This window comes from Eriocheir sinensis, chromosome 5, assembly GCF_024679095.1.
Source record: "Eriocheir sinensis breed Jianghai 21 chromosome 5, ASM2467909v1, whole genome shotgun sequence".
NCBI lineage: Eukaryota > Metazoa > Arthropoda > Malacostraca > Decapoda > Varunidae > Eriocheir > Eriocheir sinensis.
In genome coordinates, this window is record NC_066513.1 from 17,091,453 (window position 1) to 17,107,079 (window position 15,627).

General features: G+C 41.9%; 2 protein-coding genes across 7 annotated transcripts in view; one reads left to right on the plus strand and one right to left on the minus strand.

Annotated features, from left to right (window-relative positions):
• The window catches only part of LOC126984699 (coatomer subunit alpha-like), a 52,405-nt gene extending 47,479 nt beyond the window's left edge, over positions 1-4,926 (plus strand). For all 4 annotated transcript variants that reach the window (XM_050838596.1, XM_050838608.1, XM_050838604.1 and 1 more), the window contains exons 20-22: positions 1,315-1,419; positions 1,642-1,941; positions 4,271-4,926. In XM_050838596.1, coding sequence (XP_050694553.1) covers positions 1,315-1,419; positions 1,642-1,941; positions 4,271-4,507 — 642 coding nt within the window. In that variant the 3' untranslated portion in view covers positions 4,508-4,926. The remainder of the gene's footprint in view (positions 1-1,314; positions 1,420-1,641; positions 1,942-4,270) is intronic.
• Positions 4,927-11,697: 6,771 nt separating this feature from the next.
• LOC126984708 (probable G-protein coupled receptor Mth-like 1) overlaps positions 11,698-15,627 on the minus strand; it is a 30,725-nt gene continuing 26,795 nt past the window's right edge. For all 3 annotated transcript variants that reach the window (XM_050838710.1, XM_050838699.1, XM_050838688.1), the window contains one exon: positions 11,698-15,524. In XM_050838710.1, the coding sequence (XP_050694667.1) occupies positions 15,401-15,524 (124 nt within the window). In that variant the 3' untranslated portion in view covers positions 11,698-15,400. The remainder of the gene's footprint in view (positions 15,525-15,627) is intronic.

The following is a 15,627-nucleotide window of genomic DNA, read 5'->3' on the forward strand; positions in this document are numbered from 1 at the left end:
TATTGAGGATATGTTATCAACTGATCAGACATGTCTGATGGTGATTCAGTAACTAATAAAAACTTTATAAAACCGAGTGAGAGTACCGTCATTTAATATGCACCAACAAGAGGCAACACCAACATATATAAGGTGGGTTTAAAAAAATATTCACTTTGCTAAACCACCTTTTGCATGTTTTTCCATTAGCTTACAGTTGCTTAGGATTTTTCAAGCTCATTAAAAAATTAAAAAATCGGCCGGCACCACGTATGGACGGGTCCGGGGTTGAAATGGCCGGCACCGTGCAGGTTAAAGAAGATTCGCAGTGTAGTAGTTTAGTCTGTCTATTTAGTATTTAATTTTGAACAACAACTGAAAAGTCAGAATGATTGAATCATTGATTCTGATGACTGATACCGATTGATTGCTTGAGTCCGATAAAAATCTCCGATAGTTTTCAAAGTACCGCAAAAAAAGTACCGCAGGATTTTTTAGTGCGGTCCGTGGTAGTGTGGTATTTTCAGAAATTTTGCAGTAGTTTGGTACTTTTTTTGTGATGCGGTAGTACTACTGCACTACCACACTAAGTACCGCACTTGCCCACCTCTGGATAATTCCCTCAATGGAATTTCCTAAAAGGAGGTGCCCGCAGCAACTTTCCCTGTTGTGACACTTCCTCTCAGCATATTTAATCCCTAGCCAACCAACTCTCAAATACTCTTCCACCTATTGATTCATATCACAGGTGGTCTCCCTCTGACACTGCTTCCCTCAATCATGCCTTCATATACTCTCTTCACAGTCATCCTCATTTTCAGAGCACCACACTTCACCCATTTATCCACTCCATAATTTCTTTTCTTCATAATAAATCTCTCATACATAGTACCTTATTAGTTTCTCTATTTCATCCTGACACACCTCATGGACCTCTTATATAGTTCATTTCCACTTCATGTATTCGTGATTGCTGTTCTACATTTCATTTCCATGTCTGATGTATATGAGGATGATAATGTTTCTTATAGCCTCTCTTTTTTTTCTATCTAAAACCACACTATTCATGTCCATCCATACTTAAGGGGAGACCAATCTTGCACACTTTTCCTTCCCCCTTCCCTTTCTATCCCTGCTCATATATTTCCTCCCTCAGCCTCCCTCCAGCATCACTTCCACACTCCCACTCACCATATCCTTTCAGGTGTGTTTCACCAACACCTGAAATAAAGTACAATTTTTACTTATTATTTATTTACACATTTCAACATAATTAATATATACTTGTCTATTAATAAAGAAGTGGTAATTACAATGTTGTGCTATGTACTGCAGGAAGCTTCCCAGCTCACCACTGCAGCCAAGTTTACTGAAGCTGTGGACAAGCTCAGAGGAATCCTGTTGGCCATCCCATTACTTGTGGTAGAGACTAAACAGGAGGTGAGTCGAACTGTAACATTTAGTTGTGAAAGTCTCCATTATGTCTGACTTCTTTTGAATATTTCTATCCTCTTTGCAGGAGGAGCAGCACTATAGTGACTTTTTTCCCCTTTGGCTGCTGCCTATACTTAAAATAGATACACTAAGTATTGCTGCAGATTACTTTTCTGTAAATGCACACTGAAAAAAATTTACTCCTATTAATTGAACTGTCTGTGTCAGGTGAGTGAGGCACAAAACTTGCTGCGAGTGTGCAAGGAGTATGTGGTGGGCATCAGCATGGAGTTGTACCGCAAGGGTTTGGGCAAGTCCACCCCTGAAGAACAGTGCCGGTCGATGGAGCTGGCAGCTTACTTCACACACTGTGAGCTGCAACCAGGACACCAAATCCTCACTCTCAGGACAGCTGTCAACCTTGCCTTTAAAATGAAAAACTACAAAATGGCCATGAGCTTTGGACGTCGCCTCCTCAACTTGGGCCCCAGACCAGAAGTGGCCCAGAACATCAGAAAGGTGGTTCAGGTGAGTGCAGAGTGTGTAGTAGCATGAATAGTCATTTAGAAGCATGAAGTAGGCACTCTTGGATTTCCTTCAACTCCTTTGGATCCCAGCAAAGATTGTTGGCCTATTGACTGGCTTGTACTCTGGGATTAGGAGTGCTTTTGATTGGGGGACATATCCAGCTTCTTTCCTGTGAACACAAGTGAGGCAGGGCTGCATCCTTACTTTGCACTTTTTTGGCAGAGTTTTAGATTAGTTTATATTCTTTTTGTTAATGATGCAGTAATCTTCCTTGAGTTATTGGAGATACTTGTAATGATTCTCGAGGCATTTCAAGAGGAAGGAAGCCATTGGGACTTTGGGTCCTTTGGGAAAAGGCCTAGGTACAGGTATTTAGAGACTTATTAGATAAAACAGTAGTCTGTTCATGGGTGTGTCAAGGACGAGATTTTGGAAAATTTCACATAGTACAGTGTGGAACAATGCCACAACTCATCAAGGAGTCTTCCAGTTGATTAGTATGGCCCAGTGTTGTGGACTTACTCTGCACAAGTTTATGGTTGTGTACCTAGTTACTGTGCAGAACAGATTCATATTTTCAGGCTACTTGTACTCTTCATCTTACTCTATGGCTGAGACATGGACATTACATAGTGGCTTACATAGAGGTGAATTGATCCCATTCATGATAAGTTTCTTTGCAGAATCATGGGGTATTGCTGGAATGACTATTGGTGATTACTTCATAAAACTGGATCAAGATCTCTTACCTGCATAGTCCATGAAAGCCAACTCTGGCTATATGTGCATGTAGCACGACCCAGACGTCAATCCTGCTTACCAGTTTGTTTTTGTAAGAGTTAATCTCATGTGGAGGAGACCATGAGGGATGCCCACAAAGCTTGTGACTAGAGCAAGTCTACTGAGTCTGCCATGAGGTATTAAGGATGGGTAGAGAGCCTTCGTGGAGACTTGTTTAGAGGGATCCTTGGAGATGGGGCTGTAGAGTGGGTAAGGCAATGTGATCCCTGGCATATGCCCCTAGTGATTAATTAATGACACAGTCAATCAGTCAATAGGTGGATATGCTGGGGGTTTGTGTAGCCTCACCCACCCTACACTAAACTGGGGGGTTCTTCCAAGCAAGTCTTCATACATGCCCCCTTCCCATCTTATGTACCTCATGGCAGGATACTTTGACTTGAACAAGCCACAAATTTTATGGGCGTCCCCTTGGCATCCTCCACTTTACAGTCTCTTATAGAAACAACCTGGTGAGTAGGGTTGGCTTCCAGGTAGTGCACCACATGCCAGAGTTGGCAATTGTGAACTATATGGGTAATAGGCCTTGATTCAGTTGTGAGAATTTGAGGTTTGACGCGATGTTAAGGACCTGGGGATTAAAATCGTGTCAAACCTCAAATTCTCACATCACTGCATCGATGCAGCAAATAAAGCGAACAGAATGTTGGGCTTCATTAAAAGAAACTTTTTATTCAAAAATAAAGATGTAATACTTCCGCTCTACAATAGTTTAGTCAGACCCCACTTGGAATATGTGGTACAGTTTTGGTCTCCCCACCATGCAAAGGACATTGCTAAACTAGAAGGTGTTCAGTGTCGAGCAACAAAAATGATCCCTTTCTTGCGCAACAAATCCTACGAAGAAAGGCTTTCCACCCATAACATGTTCTCTCTTGAGAAACGTCGCCTCCGAGGAAAACTGATCGAATGTTTTAAAATACTTAATGGTTTCACGAATGTAGACATAACAAAATTGTTTATGATGAATGACACTTTGCGAACGAGGAACAATGGCACAAAACTCAAATGTAGACAAGTAAATTCAGACTGCACCAAATTTTTCTTCACCAACGTTGTAGTGCGAGAATGGAATAAGCTCCCACCATCAGTGGTCCAGTGTAGCACGATTGACTCCTTTAAAAACAAGCTCGACCGTCACTTCCTTGAACTTAATATTAACTAGAGTAGAAAAGCAACGCTTTGGAGCCATCTGATTAATGTAAAATCACTTAGGTTTAAGGACAGACCACCTAGTCTGGACCATGGGGTCTGTGTGGTCTACTCTCTCTCTCTCTGACCGTCACTTCCTTGAACTTAATATTAACTAGAGTAGAAAAGCAATGTTTTGGAGCCATCTGATTAATGTAAAATCACTTAGGTTTAAGGACAGACCATCTAGTCTGGACCATGGGGTCTGTGTGGTCTCTCTCTCTCTCTCTCTATATATATATATATATATATAATCTCTCTCTCTCTCTCTCTCTCTCTCTCTCTCTCTCTCTCTCTCCCTATATATATATAATCTCTCAAATACTCGTTTTCTTAGGTTTGTGAAAAGAACCCTGTGGATGAGGTCACTCTGCAGTATGATGAACACAACCCTTTCACCATGTGTGCTAGTTCCTATGTACCAATCTACCGAGGCAAGCCTGAGGTCCAGTGTCCCCTGTGTGGCGCCTCCTACCTACCAGAGCATCGTGGCATCACCTGCACCATCTGTACTGTGGCCCAAGTAGGGAAAGACTGTGTGGGCCTCAGAATATCACCACTGCAGTTCCGCTAGACCAATCTGAAGAATAGTTTTGTGCCATTGGTTGGTCTGCTGGAGTTAAAAGCACTAAATAATGAGTTGATGCACTTAATAAGAAATTCCAAACTTTAATCATATACTTGGGAATTCACATTTCTGACTATATAATGCTTGTCTGCATCTATTGAAGATTACTGGTGATACAGATACAGAGACGTCTCTTATCTGTTGTCTTATTTGTGAAACCTAAAATGGGGTTTCTTGAGGCAAGTCTCATTTATTGAAGCACATGTCTTACTGAAATGGATTCATCATTTATTGTTCTTAAAGCATAAAGTTATACAGAGTACTTTAATTTTAAAGTGGGTATGATTTAGTCATTAAGTTTATAGTTTGTTGTTATTCTGAGTAATACATAGATTATTTATATGAAATAAAGATAACCAAAATTCTATTGCTACTCGTTCTTTCTTTCCACAAATCTAGTATATAACACTGAAGTGACACAGCTACAGGCAGGTAGTCCTTTAAAATTTATGAATACTTTATTCTTCCTATCATACACACTGACACTGCTATGGGTTTCAGAGGCTGTGCTATATCGTCTTTTGGGAATAACTTCTCAACAAAGCATTGGCTGTTGAAGTGCTGCACGAGGAGGCAAAGTCTCTGGGACTGAAGGTCTCATTGGCTAAATCCAAGGTCCAGTCATTAGGAGGCTTTCTGGAAGACAGTTCAGTCTGGCCATGCATGTGGTGAGGATGTCGAAGTCACCAAAGGTTTCACAGACCTTGGTAGCATAGTGCATAACACTGGTGGGTCTCACCAGGAAGTCACTCGACATATTGGCCTGGCCCACAGTGTTATGGACTCACTCTACAAGAGTATATATGGCATTGTCATTATCTATGCAGATGGGCAAAGATTTAAATTTTTAAGTCTCTTGTGCTCCCTGTATGACTGTGAGACATGGACCCTGAATAATGACTTGGAGAGGCATTTCAATGCCTTTGGTAACAAGTGCCTTTGCAGGATCATGGTGTATTGCTGGAATGATTTGTGTGGAACCAGCAACTACATGATGAAACTAAATTTAGGCCTGTTACCAGCTTAGTCTGTGAACGCCAAGTCTGGCTATATCGGCACGTGGCACGCCTCCCGGACATTGATCCTGCTCATACAAGATAACCTTGAGTAGAGGAGACCAAAGGGACGCCCATGTAACTCATGGCTGGGGCAAGTTGAATGATCCTGCAATGAGGTGCTTGAGATGGATAGAGTGACTGTGTGGGAGCTTGTTTAGAGGGACCGTCGGGAGTGGAGGCAGCAAGTGAGTGAAGCAACCCACCCGGGCCACCCCTGGGTGTACGATTCCCATTAGTTAGTTGGCTAAGAATGATAATTTGGCAAAATATGTTGCAGATCTTGCCCTATTTTTGTCAATATGATTCATTAACCCCTTCGGATATGGTACGGGGCACGCAAGGACACAGTATACGCGTCCTCGTGTTGAAGGGGTTAATGAATCATATTGACAAAAATAGGGCAAGATCTGCAATATTTTTTGCCAAATTATCATTCTTAGCCAACTAACTAATGGGAATCGTACACCCAGGGGTGGCCCGGGTGGGTTGCTTCACTCACTTGCTGCCTCCACTCCCGACATGGTGGTTATGTTGAGTTTATGGCGACATTTGAAATTTGGCGTGCGCGGCAATCCCGGATACGGTGCGGGGCGCAGTTTTGGCCCGGCCGTAGTGAAGGGGTTAAAAAGATGTGGGTAATTAAGGCCTTTATAAGATGCACATAATAATATAATCCACCAGATTAAGTGCTTCCTGCTGTGAGGCTGGCAAATGTTTCATTGGAGATGGTGTTGTGTGCATGTGCTGGTAGGCCAACATATACTGCATCCAGCATTAATGCCTGAGCTCTCCAACTATGCCTGGAACCACTTCATCGGCTGGGCTTTATCTTTAAGTGCATCTCATAAATGTTTTAATTATCCACATCTTGTCAATAAATCATATTGTCAAAAATAGGGCAAGGTCTGAAACATACTTTGCCAATTTATCATCCTTATCCAATTCTTTGTGTTATTTCCTGAAAAATGATATAATACAGCCTAGGAAACCTATGGTAGACTTATCTGTTTAGTGTATGCAGCAAAGATAATGAGATTTTGAGAGACTTAAATGAAGAAAATGAGTGATAGCTACAAAAGAATGGGAGGTCAAAAATGGGTTCGACATAAGGAAATACAAAGATGTACATTGAACAAAGTGAAGAAAACATATCACAGTGGAGGAGGCTTATACACAACAAGGACCACATTTATCCTCTAATAATAATGCAGAGAATAAAATATATTTTTCTTTTTAAGTTTAAAGGGAGTATAACATTGATTTCTGCACTCTACCATCTGTCCTGACATACTTCTTTCATCCACTCCAGTAAATGCCAATCCCAATACACATGACACATGAACAGCATTCCTGTATAATTCTTGGTAGCCTACCTAACAGTGAAATTATCTTAGTAATGCAACATATATATTCATGTATATTAGAGTATCTTTCCAAGGTTATGTGCAAGGGTTGTACGCACCAGCATGTGGACTATGCAGCTGCTCCTGTTCCTTGTATCCACAGAAACCCTGAAAAGAAAAAAAAAAAATATATAATTAAAGATGACGCTTCCTAGTGCTGCATTCTTAAAAATCCTTTGATTATGCCCTCCATAACCCCAAACTTGTAAACATAGTATATGCATCACATTACAGGGTGAGTCATGTATAAAACATTACCAAAGAGGGAAATTTAAGAACAATAAGTCAATAACCGAGAAAGGTGTGTGAGGTGAAGCTGAGAAAGATGGAGGTACAGCAGGATATCCTTGTTACTGGTGTGAAACAGGAGACCGTTACCCACACTGGCCATAAAAAAAAAAAAAAAAAAACCATCTTCAAAGTTTTCAGCCATTGCATTATAGGAATACATTCTTCCTGTAAAATTTTTTGCTTGAACATGGAAAATGGGTAAACTGAAAGCATTCAGGAATGGGCAACCCTTTGCAATACAAGTTATCCTTGTGATGGGCTGGAAGTTGAAAGAAAGGATAGCTCTGTTCTCGGAAACAGTTGGCATCCCTAGAAACAATTTGTGACCTCAGAAAGAGCTGGTGTGCTCGGCAATATAGTGGAATACTTGTTCAATAATGTCGACAGGTGACCCCTTGAAGAAAAAATTCCTTTGAGTAGATACCATTATAGACTGTAATCTGCACTGTCACAAGAATGGTATGGCATCTATTTTTTACAATTTGCAAGCCCCTTATACAGTATTGCACATCCAACTCTTGCTGTCAAGACAGAACTATGAACTATGAAAAGTTACTTTTCATTATCTTTTTTTAATTGGGCATGTAAGACAGTACATATATGATATACAGAGTTAGTGACATTGGAAAAAAAGTGGATATGTACCAGAACAGGGTAGGTGAGACCAGCTGTTAAAAAAATGACAGCCAACTTTCGCTATGAGATTGCATCATGTTAGTGAAAGAATTATTATAAAATGAGTGATTGTATACATAGCATTATAACATGATTATAATGGTAATACACTCCTAGCCACAAAAAAATAATGAATTAATCTCAGACTAGGAATTATGCAAACAGGTACATGGGTTTCATTTCAAGGAGCGTAAGCAATAGCAGCATTGAAATCTTCAAGCTGTAGCCTATGTAGCATCAGTTGAACCTCATATGAATTATGTGGTTCAGTTATGGTCACCTTACTGTTGAATGAATATCAGAATCTGTGCGGAGTAGGATAACAAAAGTGATTCATGGCCTCATGGGTAAAGAAACTTGCAATATGAGCACAGATTTGAACATTTAAATTAGCATTCTCTAGGAAGGCAAAGGGTGCAAAGACACTTGATCTTAGTTTGTAAATGGATGAAAGGTTTTAATTAGGTTATGATAAAGGGAGTTGGGCAGGATATGTAGCAATGGGTTTAAGTTAGATAAATTCAGATTCAACAAAGACATAGGAAAACATTAGTTAAGCACGAGTGATGGGTGAGTGGAACAGGTTTAGTATCTCTCTTATGAGGGCTAATATGATAGATAAATCCAAGAAAAGGTTAGATAAGTTCATGGATAGTGAAGTTAGGTGGGGTTAAGTTTACAGGAACTGGCTCTGTAAAGGCTTACCGGCCTCTTGCAGACTTCTGGCTTACCGGCCTCTTGCAGACCCCTTACATTATTATAATTGCATAAACATCACTTTGCAGGTAGTGAAACACTGGATAAAGTGTTTGGGTGCAATCGACACTCCATCCCGTGGTTAACAGGAATGCATCAATGCGGCCTCTTGGGTAAATATTTCCTTTATGCAAGAAAAGAGAAACAAACAAGTCGTGTCATGCATCGTGTCATGTTTTCAACTTCTGACAGTAGTGGTGGAAGGTAGTGTTGAAAATTTTACCACTCAACATTCCTCCGGCTGGCACGCCGCTGCCTCAAACACGATGCATTCCTGTCCCTCTAATGAGATGTATTCCAGAGCTGTCAACTAGCGGCCCACGAAGCTTGAGCTATTGTTTCAATTATCGTAAATTACCTGTGTTTTCTGGGGCTTGTAACAATTACACTTCAATATAATAAGTGACACAGTTGTTAATAAAAATGTAGCTGATCGTTCTCGTTGTTTTATTTATTGGTAAACGAGAAAAAAATATAAAGGCCGTCCGGCAGCCTCCTCATCCAAAATCGTTCTTGCATGAAAGCCCTGCGAAATCAAGCAGAAATGAGATATTTAAAAAAAACATTTACGTTACATTATATGCTGAGTAGGCTACCTGCTTTGGATGTATCAGTATCGCCTTCGCGAAATTTATCAAAAACATTTGGGCGCCAGGCATCGCGCAGCCCCCGCCCCACCGAAACAAGGACAGCCAGGGGCAGGATTCATAAAGATACTCACTAACTACGAACTAACATAACTACCCACTATTGATTTAGCGACCGACGTTAACTTCAGATTCACGAAACAAACCTTACATTGAAGAGGCAGCTAGGCCGCTAATTGGTTGATGACGTCACTGGCCTTGCAGCGAATCACAAGCATGTTTACAAAACCGTCAGCCAATCGTAAGGCAGTTGCTTCAAAATAAGGTGACCAGATTTCTGAGACAAAATCCGGGGACATTTTCGGTTCAGAGGCGTAAAAACCTCCAAAACATGTTGTGTTTTTGTCATTGAAAAACTAAAACGGGGACACTGCCCTTACCATTCATAAAGCAGCATTAAAAAGTTTCTCTCACCCTATTTATCCTAAATTGGAAAGGAAATTGATAAATAAAGAAAAATATGGGACAGATATCGAGGCAGACAGGAACGAAGGACAGAAGGGAGGAACGAGGGAAAACTAAGACTGTTTTGCCATATCTGCAGCCCAACTCATGGGCTGTCACCCGACAAAGGTCCATGGTTCCCCCACGGAGGGACAAATCTAGAGATGGATGGATGAATGGATGAAGAGGTATAGTAAGATGAAGGAGAAGGGAGGTTTGGCAATCCCCCGGGCGGGCGTCGGTGTTGTCATACCGCCCATACTTACCATATGCCTCTCAAAGTGTACGTGTATATCTCATCATTTAATAAAGAAATGGGCTTCTCCTACTCGCAGATTTATATTTCAAGTTGAAAAACGCACTTTATAAGCATTTATATGTAAATATGATAATATTGTTAGCGTTTACTACACCTCGTTTACTACAACAAATTTAGCGTCACACAGCACGACGAAAAGCTTTGTGAATCCGCGCGCTAACACGTGACGTCATCAAATAGCTCGTAGTTATTACCGCGAGAGCTTTGTAGATCTCAATTTTGTAGTTGAGGCACATAACTACGCACTAATGCTTTGCAAATCCTGCCCCAGGTGTTTGTATCTCACTTGAAATGCCAGAATTTTCTCTTTTCTATACTCCAACACGATCTCTGCGTGTAAAGAAACACTCGAGAAATTAATCCAGACAAGGCCGGGGATCGAACCAGCGACCAGCGTAACGGGAGAGCCACTCCTTTACCAGTCGGCCAAAGAGGTACCCCACTGGCTATCTGGGTTATGGGAGGCTCGCCCATCAGGCAAGTCAACACTACACGTCTCCCCATTCCCATTTAGATTAATTTCTGTGTGTTGAGTTCCCATTTTCTATGAACTTCGGAGAGCATGGGCCATCACTCTACCTGTTACCCTCTTGAGGTGACACAACAGAACCACAGGAGAGGATGGCCACCGCTTTGCCACCAGTGAAATGCCAGAATTTTAACTCTTTACTACACTCACACACGGCCTCTGTGTGTAACGAAACACACGAGAAATTCGCCCATCAGGCAAGTCAACACTACACGTCTCCCCATTCCCATTTAGATTAATTTCTGTGTGTTAAGTTCCCGTTTTCTATGAACTTCGGAGAGCATGGGCCATCACTCTACCCGTTACCCTCTCGGGGTGACACAACAGAACCATAAGAGAGGATGCCACCGCCTTGCCACCAGTGAAATGCCAGAATTTTTCTCTTTACAACACTCCCACACGGCCACTGCGTGTAACGAAACACACGAGAAATTAATCCAGACAAGGAAAGGTTTGCCGGCGCCGGGGATCGAACCCGCGACCAGCGTAACGGGAGAGCCACTCCTTTACCAGTCGGTCAAAGAGGTACCCCACTGGCTAACTGGGTTATGGGAGGCTCGCCCATCAGGCAGGTCAGCACTGCACACTGAGGTCACCGGGTTCCGCTTCCAGCATATTATACTCCGCCCTCATCTAACTGCTGCTTGTTGTGTGAGATGGACGAAGACCTTGGATGTATGCCTGCCATTACCAGGAGCGTGGGCAGGTTAAAGGTGATGGCGTTTAAGTTGTGGGTAGAGGTAAAGACTATTGGACGTAAGCCAATGTCGCACACGGACATTTTTTGAGATGCCTGACGCCTAATGTTTTTGATAAATTTCGCCGAAGGCGACACTGATACACCCGCGGCAGGTACTCAGCAAATATTGTAAGAAATAGAAAATAAAAAAATAAATAAAGAGCACATTTCTGCTTGATTTCGCAGGGCTTTGATGCAAGAACGATTATTGATGAGGATGAGCTTCCACACAGCATTTATTTTCTCTCGTTTACAAATAAATAAAACAACGAGAATGATCAGCTACATTTTTATTAACAATAATGTCACTTATTGTATTGAAGTGTAAATGTTAAAAGTCCCAGAGAAACACAGGTAATTTACAATAATTGAAAGAATAGCTCAAGCTTCGTGGGCCCCGTGACCCTATCGCTAGTGACACCTGCAAAAAAGGAATATACCTTATTAGGGCGCGGGAGGTTGTTTACACTGCTGTAAAACATATAGTACGCTGCCGGCAGCAAGTATATAAACTTATTTCATATATCTAATTTAAATCATAATACATACATCTTAAGCATCTTATAATATTACATTCACGATATGGAGCTTTAAAAGAACTTCTTCCTCACCGAAACACAGGTTTCTGAGGCTACTGAGAGCAATCTCTACTCTGTTCCCTCCTACTATATCTATCCTACATTTCAATCCAAAGCTGGATGTTGCGCCTACGTGCGCAATGACATCACTTGCTCTCGTGCCCACAACCTTGATTCTTGAGAATTTTCCACCATCTGGCTAAGACTTCATTGTCATTCTATTACTAAATACATCTGTGCTGTTTATTTCTCACCTAACTCTACTAACTATGTAAAATTCTTTGACTACTTGAACTCTAAAGTGGAGCACATCTTGACCCACTCTCCCTTCGCTGAAATCTCCATCCTAGGAGATTTCAATGTTCACCATCAGCTTTGGCTTTCATCCTCTTTCACTGACCAGCCTGGTGAACAAGCCTACAACTTTTCTATCCTTAACGATCTAGAGCAGTTGGTCCAGCACCCTACACGTATTCCCGACCGTCTTGGAGACCGGCCCAACATTCTAGACCTCTTCCTTACCTCAAACCCTTCTGCTTATTCAGTCAAACTGTTCTCTCCGTTGGGCTCCTCCGATCACAATCTTATTTCTGTATCCTCTCCTATCGCTCCTGTACACCCTCTGGACCCACCGAAGAGGCGATGCTACTGGCATTTTGCTTCAGCTCGGTGGGACGACCTGAGGATGTACTTTTCCGATTTCCCGTGGAATGATTATTGCTTCCAGGATAGAGACCCCTCTGTGTGTGCTCAGCGCATCACAGAGGTGATTGTCTCTGGAATGGAGGCATACATTCCACGTACTTTCTCTACTCCTCGCGCTAAAAAGCCTTGGTTTAATCACGCTTGTTCTTGTGCTGTCAATGATAGAGAGGCAGCTCACAAAAGGTACCAGAGCCTTCGAACTAATGCGAACTATGAACTTTACATTTCTGCCCGGAATCGTGCCAAATCTATTCTCCGACTAACATAAAACTCTTTCATTAATAGAAAATGCCAAAACCTTGCTTTCTCTAACTCTTCCCGTGACTTCTGGCATCTAGCCAAAAACATCTCCTCCATCTTCACTTCTTCATCTTTCCCTCCACTCCTCAGTCCTGACGGCAACACTGCCGTCTCATATGTCTCTAAGGCTGAACTCTTCTCTCAAACTTTTTCTAAAAACTCTACTCTGGACGATTCTGGGCATATTCCTCCTACTCATCCCCCCTCTGACTCTTTTATGCCTGTTATTAAGATTCTTCAAAATGATGTTTTCTATGCCCTCTCTGACCTCAATCCTCAGAAGGCTAATGGACCTGATGGAGTGCCTCCTATTGTCCTTAAAAACTGTGCCTCCGTGCTGTCACCCTGCCTGGTCAAACTTTTTCGCCTCTGCCTGTCAACAACATCTACCTTTCCTTCCTGCTGGAAATATGCCTTCATACAGCCTGTGCCTAAGAAGGGTGACCGTTCCAATCCCTCAAACTACCGTCCTATAGCTTTACTTTCTTGTCTATCTAAAGCTTTTGAATCAATCCTTAGCCGGCAGATTCAAAAGCACCTTTCCACTTCTGAACTTCTATCTAATCGCCAGTATGGGTTCAGCAAGGGGCGTTCTACTGGTGATCTCCTTGCCTTCCTAACTGACCCTTGGTCATCCTCTCTTAGCCGTTTCGCTGAAACCTTTGCTATTGCATTGGACATATCAAAAGCTTTTGATAGGGTCTGGCACAAATCTTTGCTTTCCAAACTACCCTCCTACGGTTTCTATCCTTCTCTCTGTACCTTTATCTCCAGTTTCCTTTTTGACCGTTCTATTTCTGCTGTGGTAGACGGTCACTGTTCCTCCCCTAAACCTATTAACAGTGGTGTCCCACAGGGTTCTGTCCTATCTCCGACTCTCTTTCTGTTGTTCATTGATGATCTTCTTTCCAAAACGAACTGTCCTATCCATTCTTACGCCGATGACTCCACTCTGCGTTACTCAACTTCTTTTAATAGAAGGCCCGCCCTACAGGAACTTAACGATTTAAGGCTAAAGGCAACAGAACGCTTAGCCTCATACCCTTACTATTATTTCCGATTCGGGCAAGAAGAACCTGTTGTACTTCAACGCCTCAAAAACACAGTTTCTCCATCTATCCACTCGACACAATCTTCCAAACAACTATCCCCTATTCTTTGACAACACTCAGCTATCACCTTCTTCAACACTAAACATCCTCGGTCTATCCTTAACTCAAAATCTCACCTGGAAACATCATATCTCATCTCTTACTAAATCATCTTCCTCGAGGCTGGGCGTTCTGTACCGTCTCCGCCAGTTCTTCTCCCCCGCACAGTTGCTATCCATTTACAGGGGCCTTGTCCGCACCTCGTATGGAGTATGCATCTCATGTGTGTGGGGGGTGTCCACTCACACAGCTCTCCTTGACAGAGTGGAGTCCAAGGCTCTTCGTCTCATCAGCTCTCCTCCTCATACTGATAGTCTTCTACCTCTCAAATTCCGCCGCCATGTTGCCTCTCTTTCTATCTTCTGTCGATATTTTCATGGTGACTGCTCTTCTGAACTTGCTAACTGCATGCCTCCCCCCCTCCCGCGGCCCCGCTGCACACGACTTTCTACTCATGCTCATCCCTATACTGTCCAAACCCCTTATGCAAGAGTCAACCAGCATCTTCACTCTTTCATCCCTCACGCTGGTAAACTCTGGAACAATCTTCCTTCATCTGTATTTCCTCCTGCCTACGACTTGAACTCTTTCAAGAGGAGGGTATCAGGACACCTCTCCTCACGAAATTGACCTCTCTTTTTGGACACTCATTTGACCTCTATTTAGGAGCATTAAGTAGCGGGCTTTTTCTTTTTTTTTCTTTACGCCCTTGAACTGTCTCCTTAGCTGTAAAAAAAAAAAAAAATACAGCATGTGACGATTGTTTATGTTGGGAAAAGTATATATTTTAATTTTCGATTTCTTAAATACTTCCAGTAAGTTCTCTATACTGTAGATATGAGAAAAATATGTAATTTCTAAATACTAGTGAAAAACTAGTAAGAAAAATTATTTGGACGTACGCCGCATGCAGAATTTTTTTGTAGTTCCACTAGGGCCACCAGATGGCAGGTCAAGCTCAGTGAAGGACCCCATTAAAGAGGATCATATATAGATATTTGGTATTTAAAGATCAAAATCACTTTAGTAAACTATCATCGTATGTCGATTGACTGAATAGTAATGATTATATGTAAATTGCTTTAAGATTACTAAGTGATTGGTGGAAACATCAATGCCCTTGAAAGTGCAAAATTCAATTGTATGACAATTTTGTTATGGAGAGGCCTTGGATGCTACGAGGTTTCATCTACATTCGTCACATCAGTTTTCACAGCAGCGCTGGCAGGCAACTTTACAAGCCGTCAAGCCATCTTGAAGCACAACGGAAACTTTTTCTTCAAGCGGTTCCGTTTACATCTATATCTGGCGACGAAGATAAAAAATACGAAGAAGCCTTGAAGCGAGTTGAGCAAATCCGTCACTCTCCTGTGGATGGAATATTTTTCATTTAATTTCAGTTAGAAGAAAGAAAATTACATGCTGTATTCTTTTAAGAATTCCAATTTCTTTGAATACATAAATATCCACT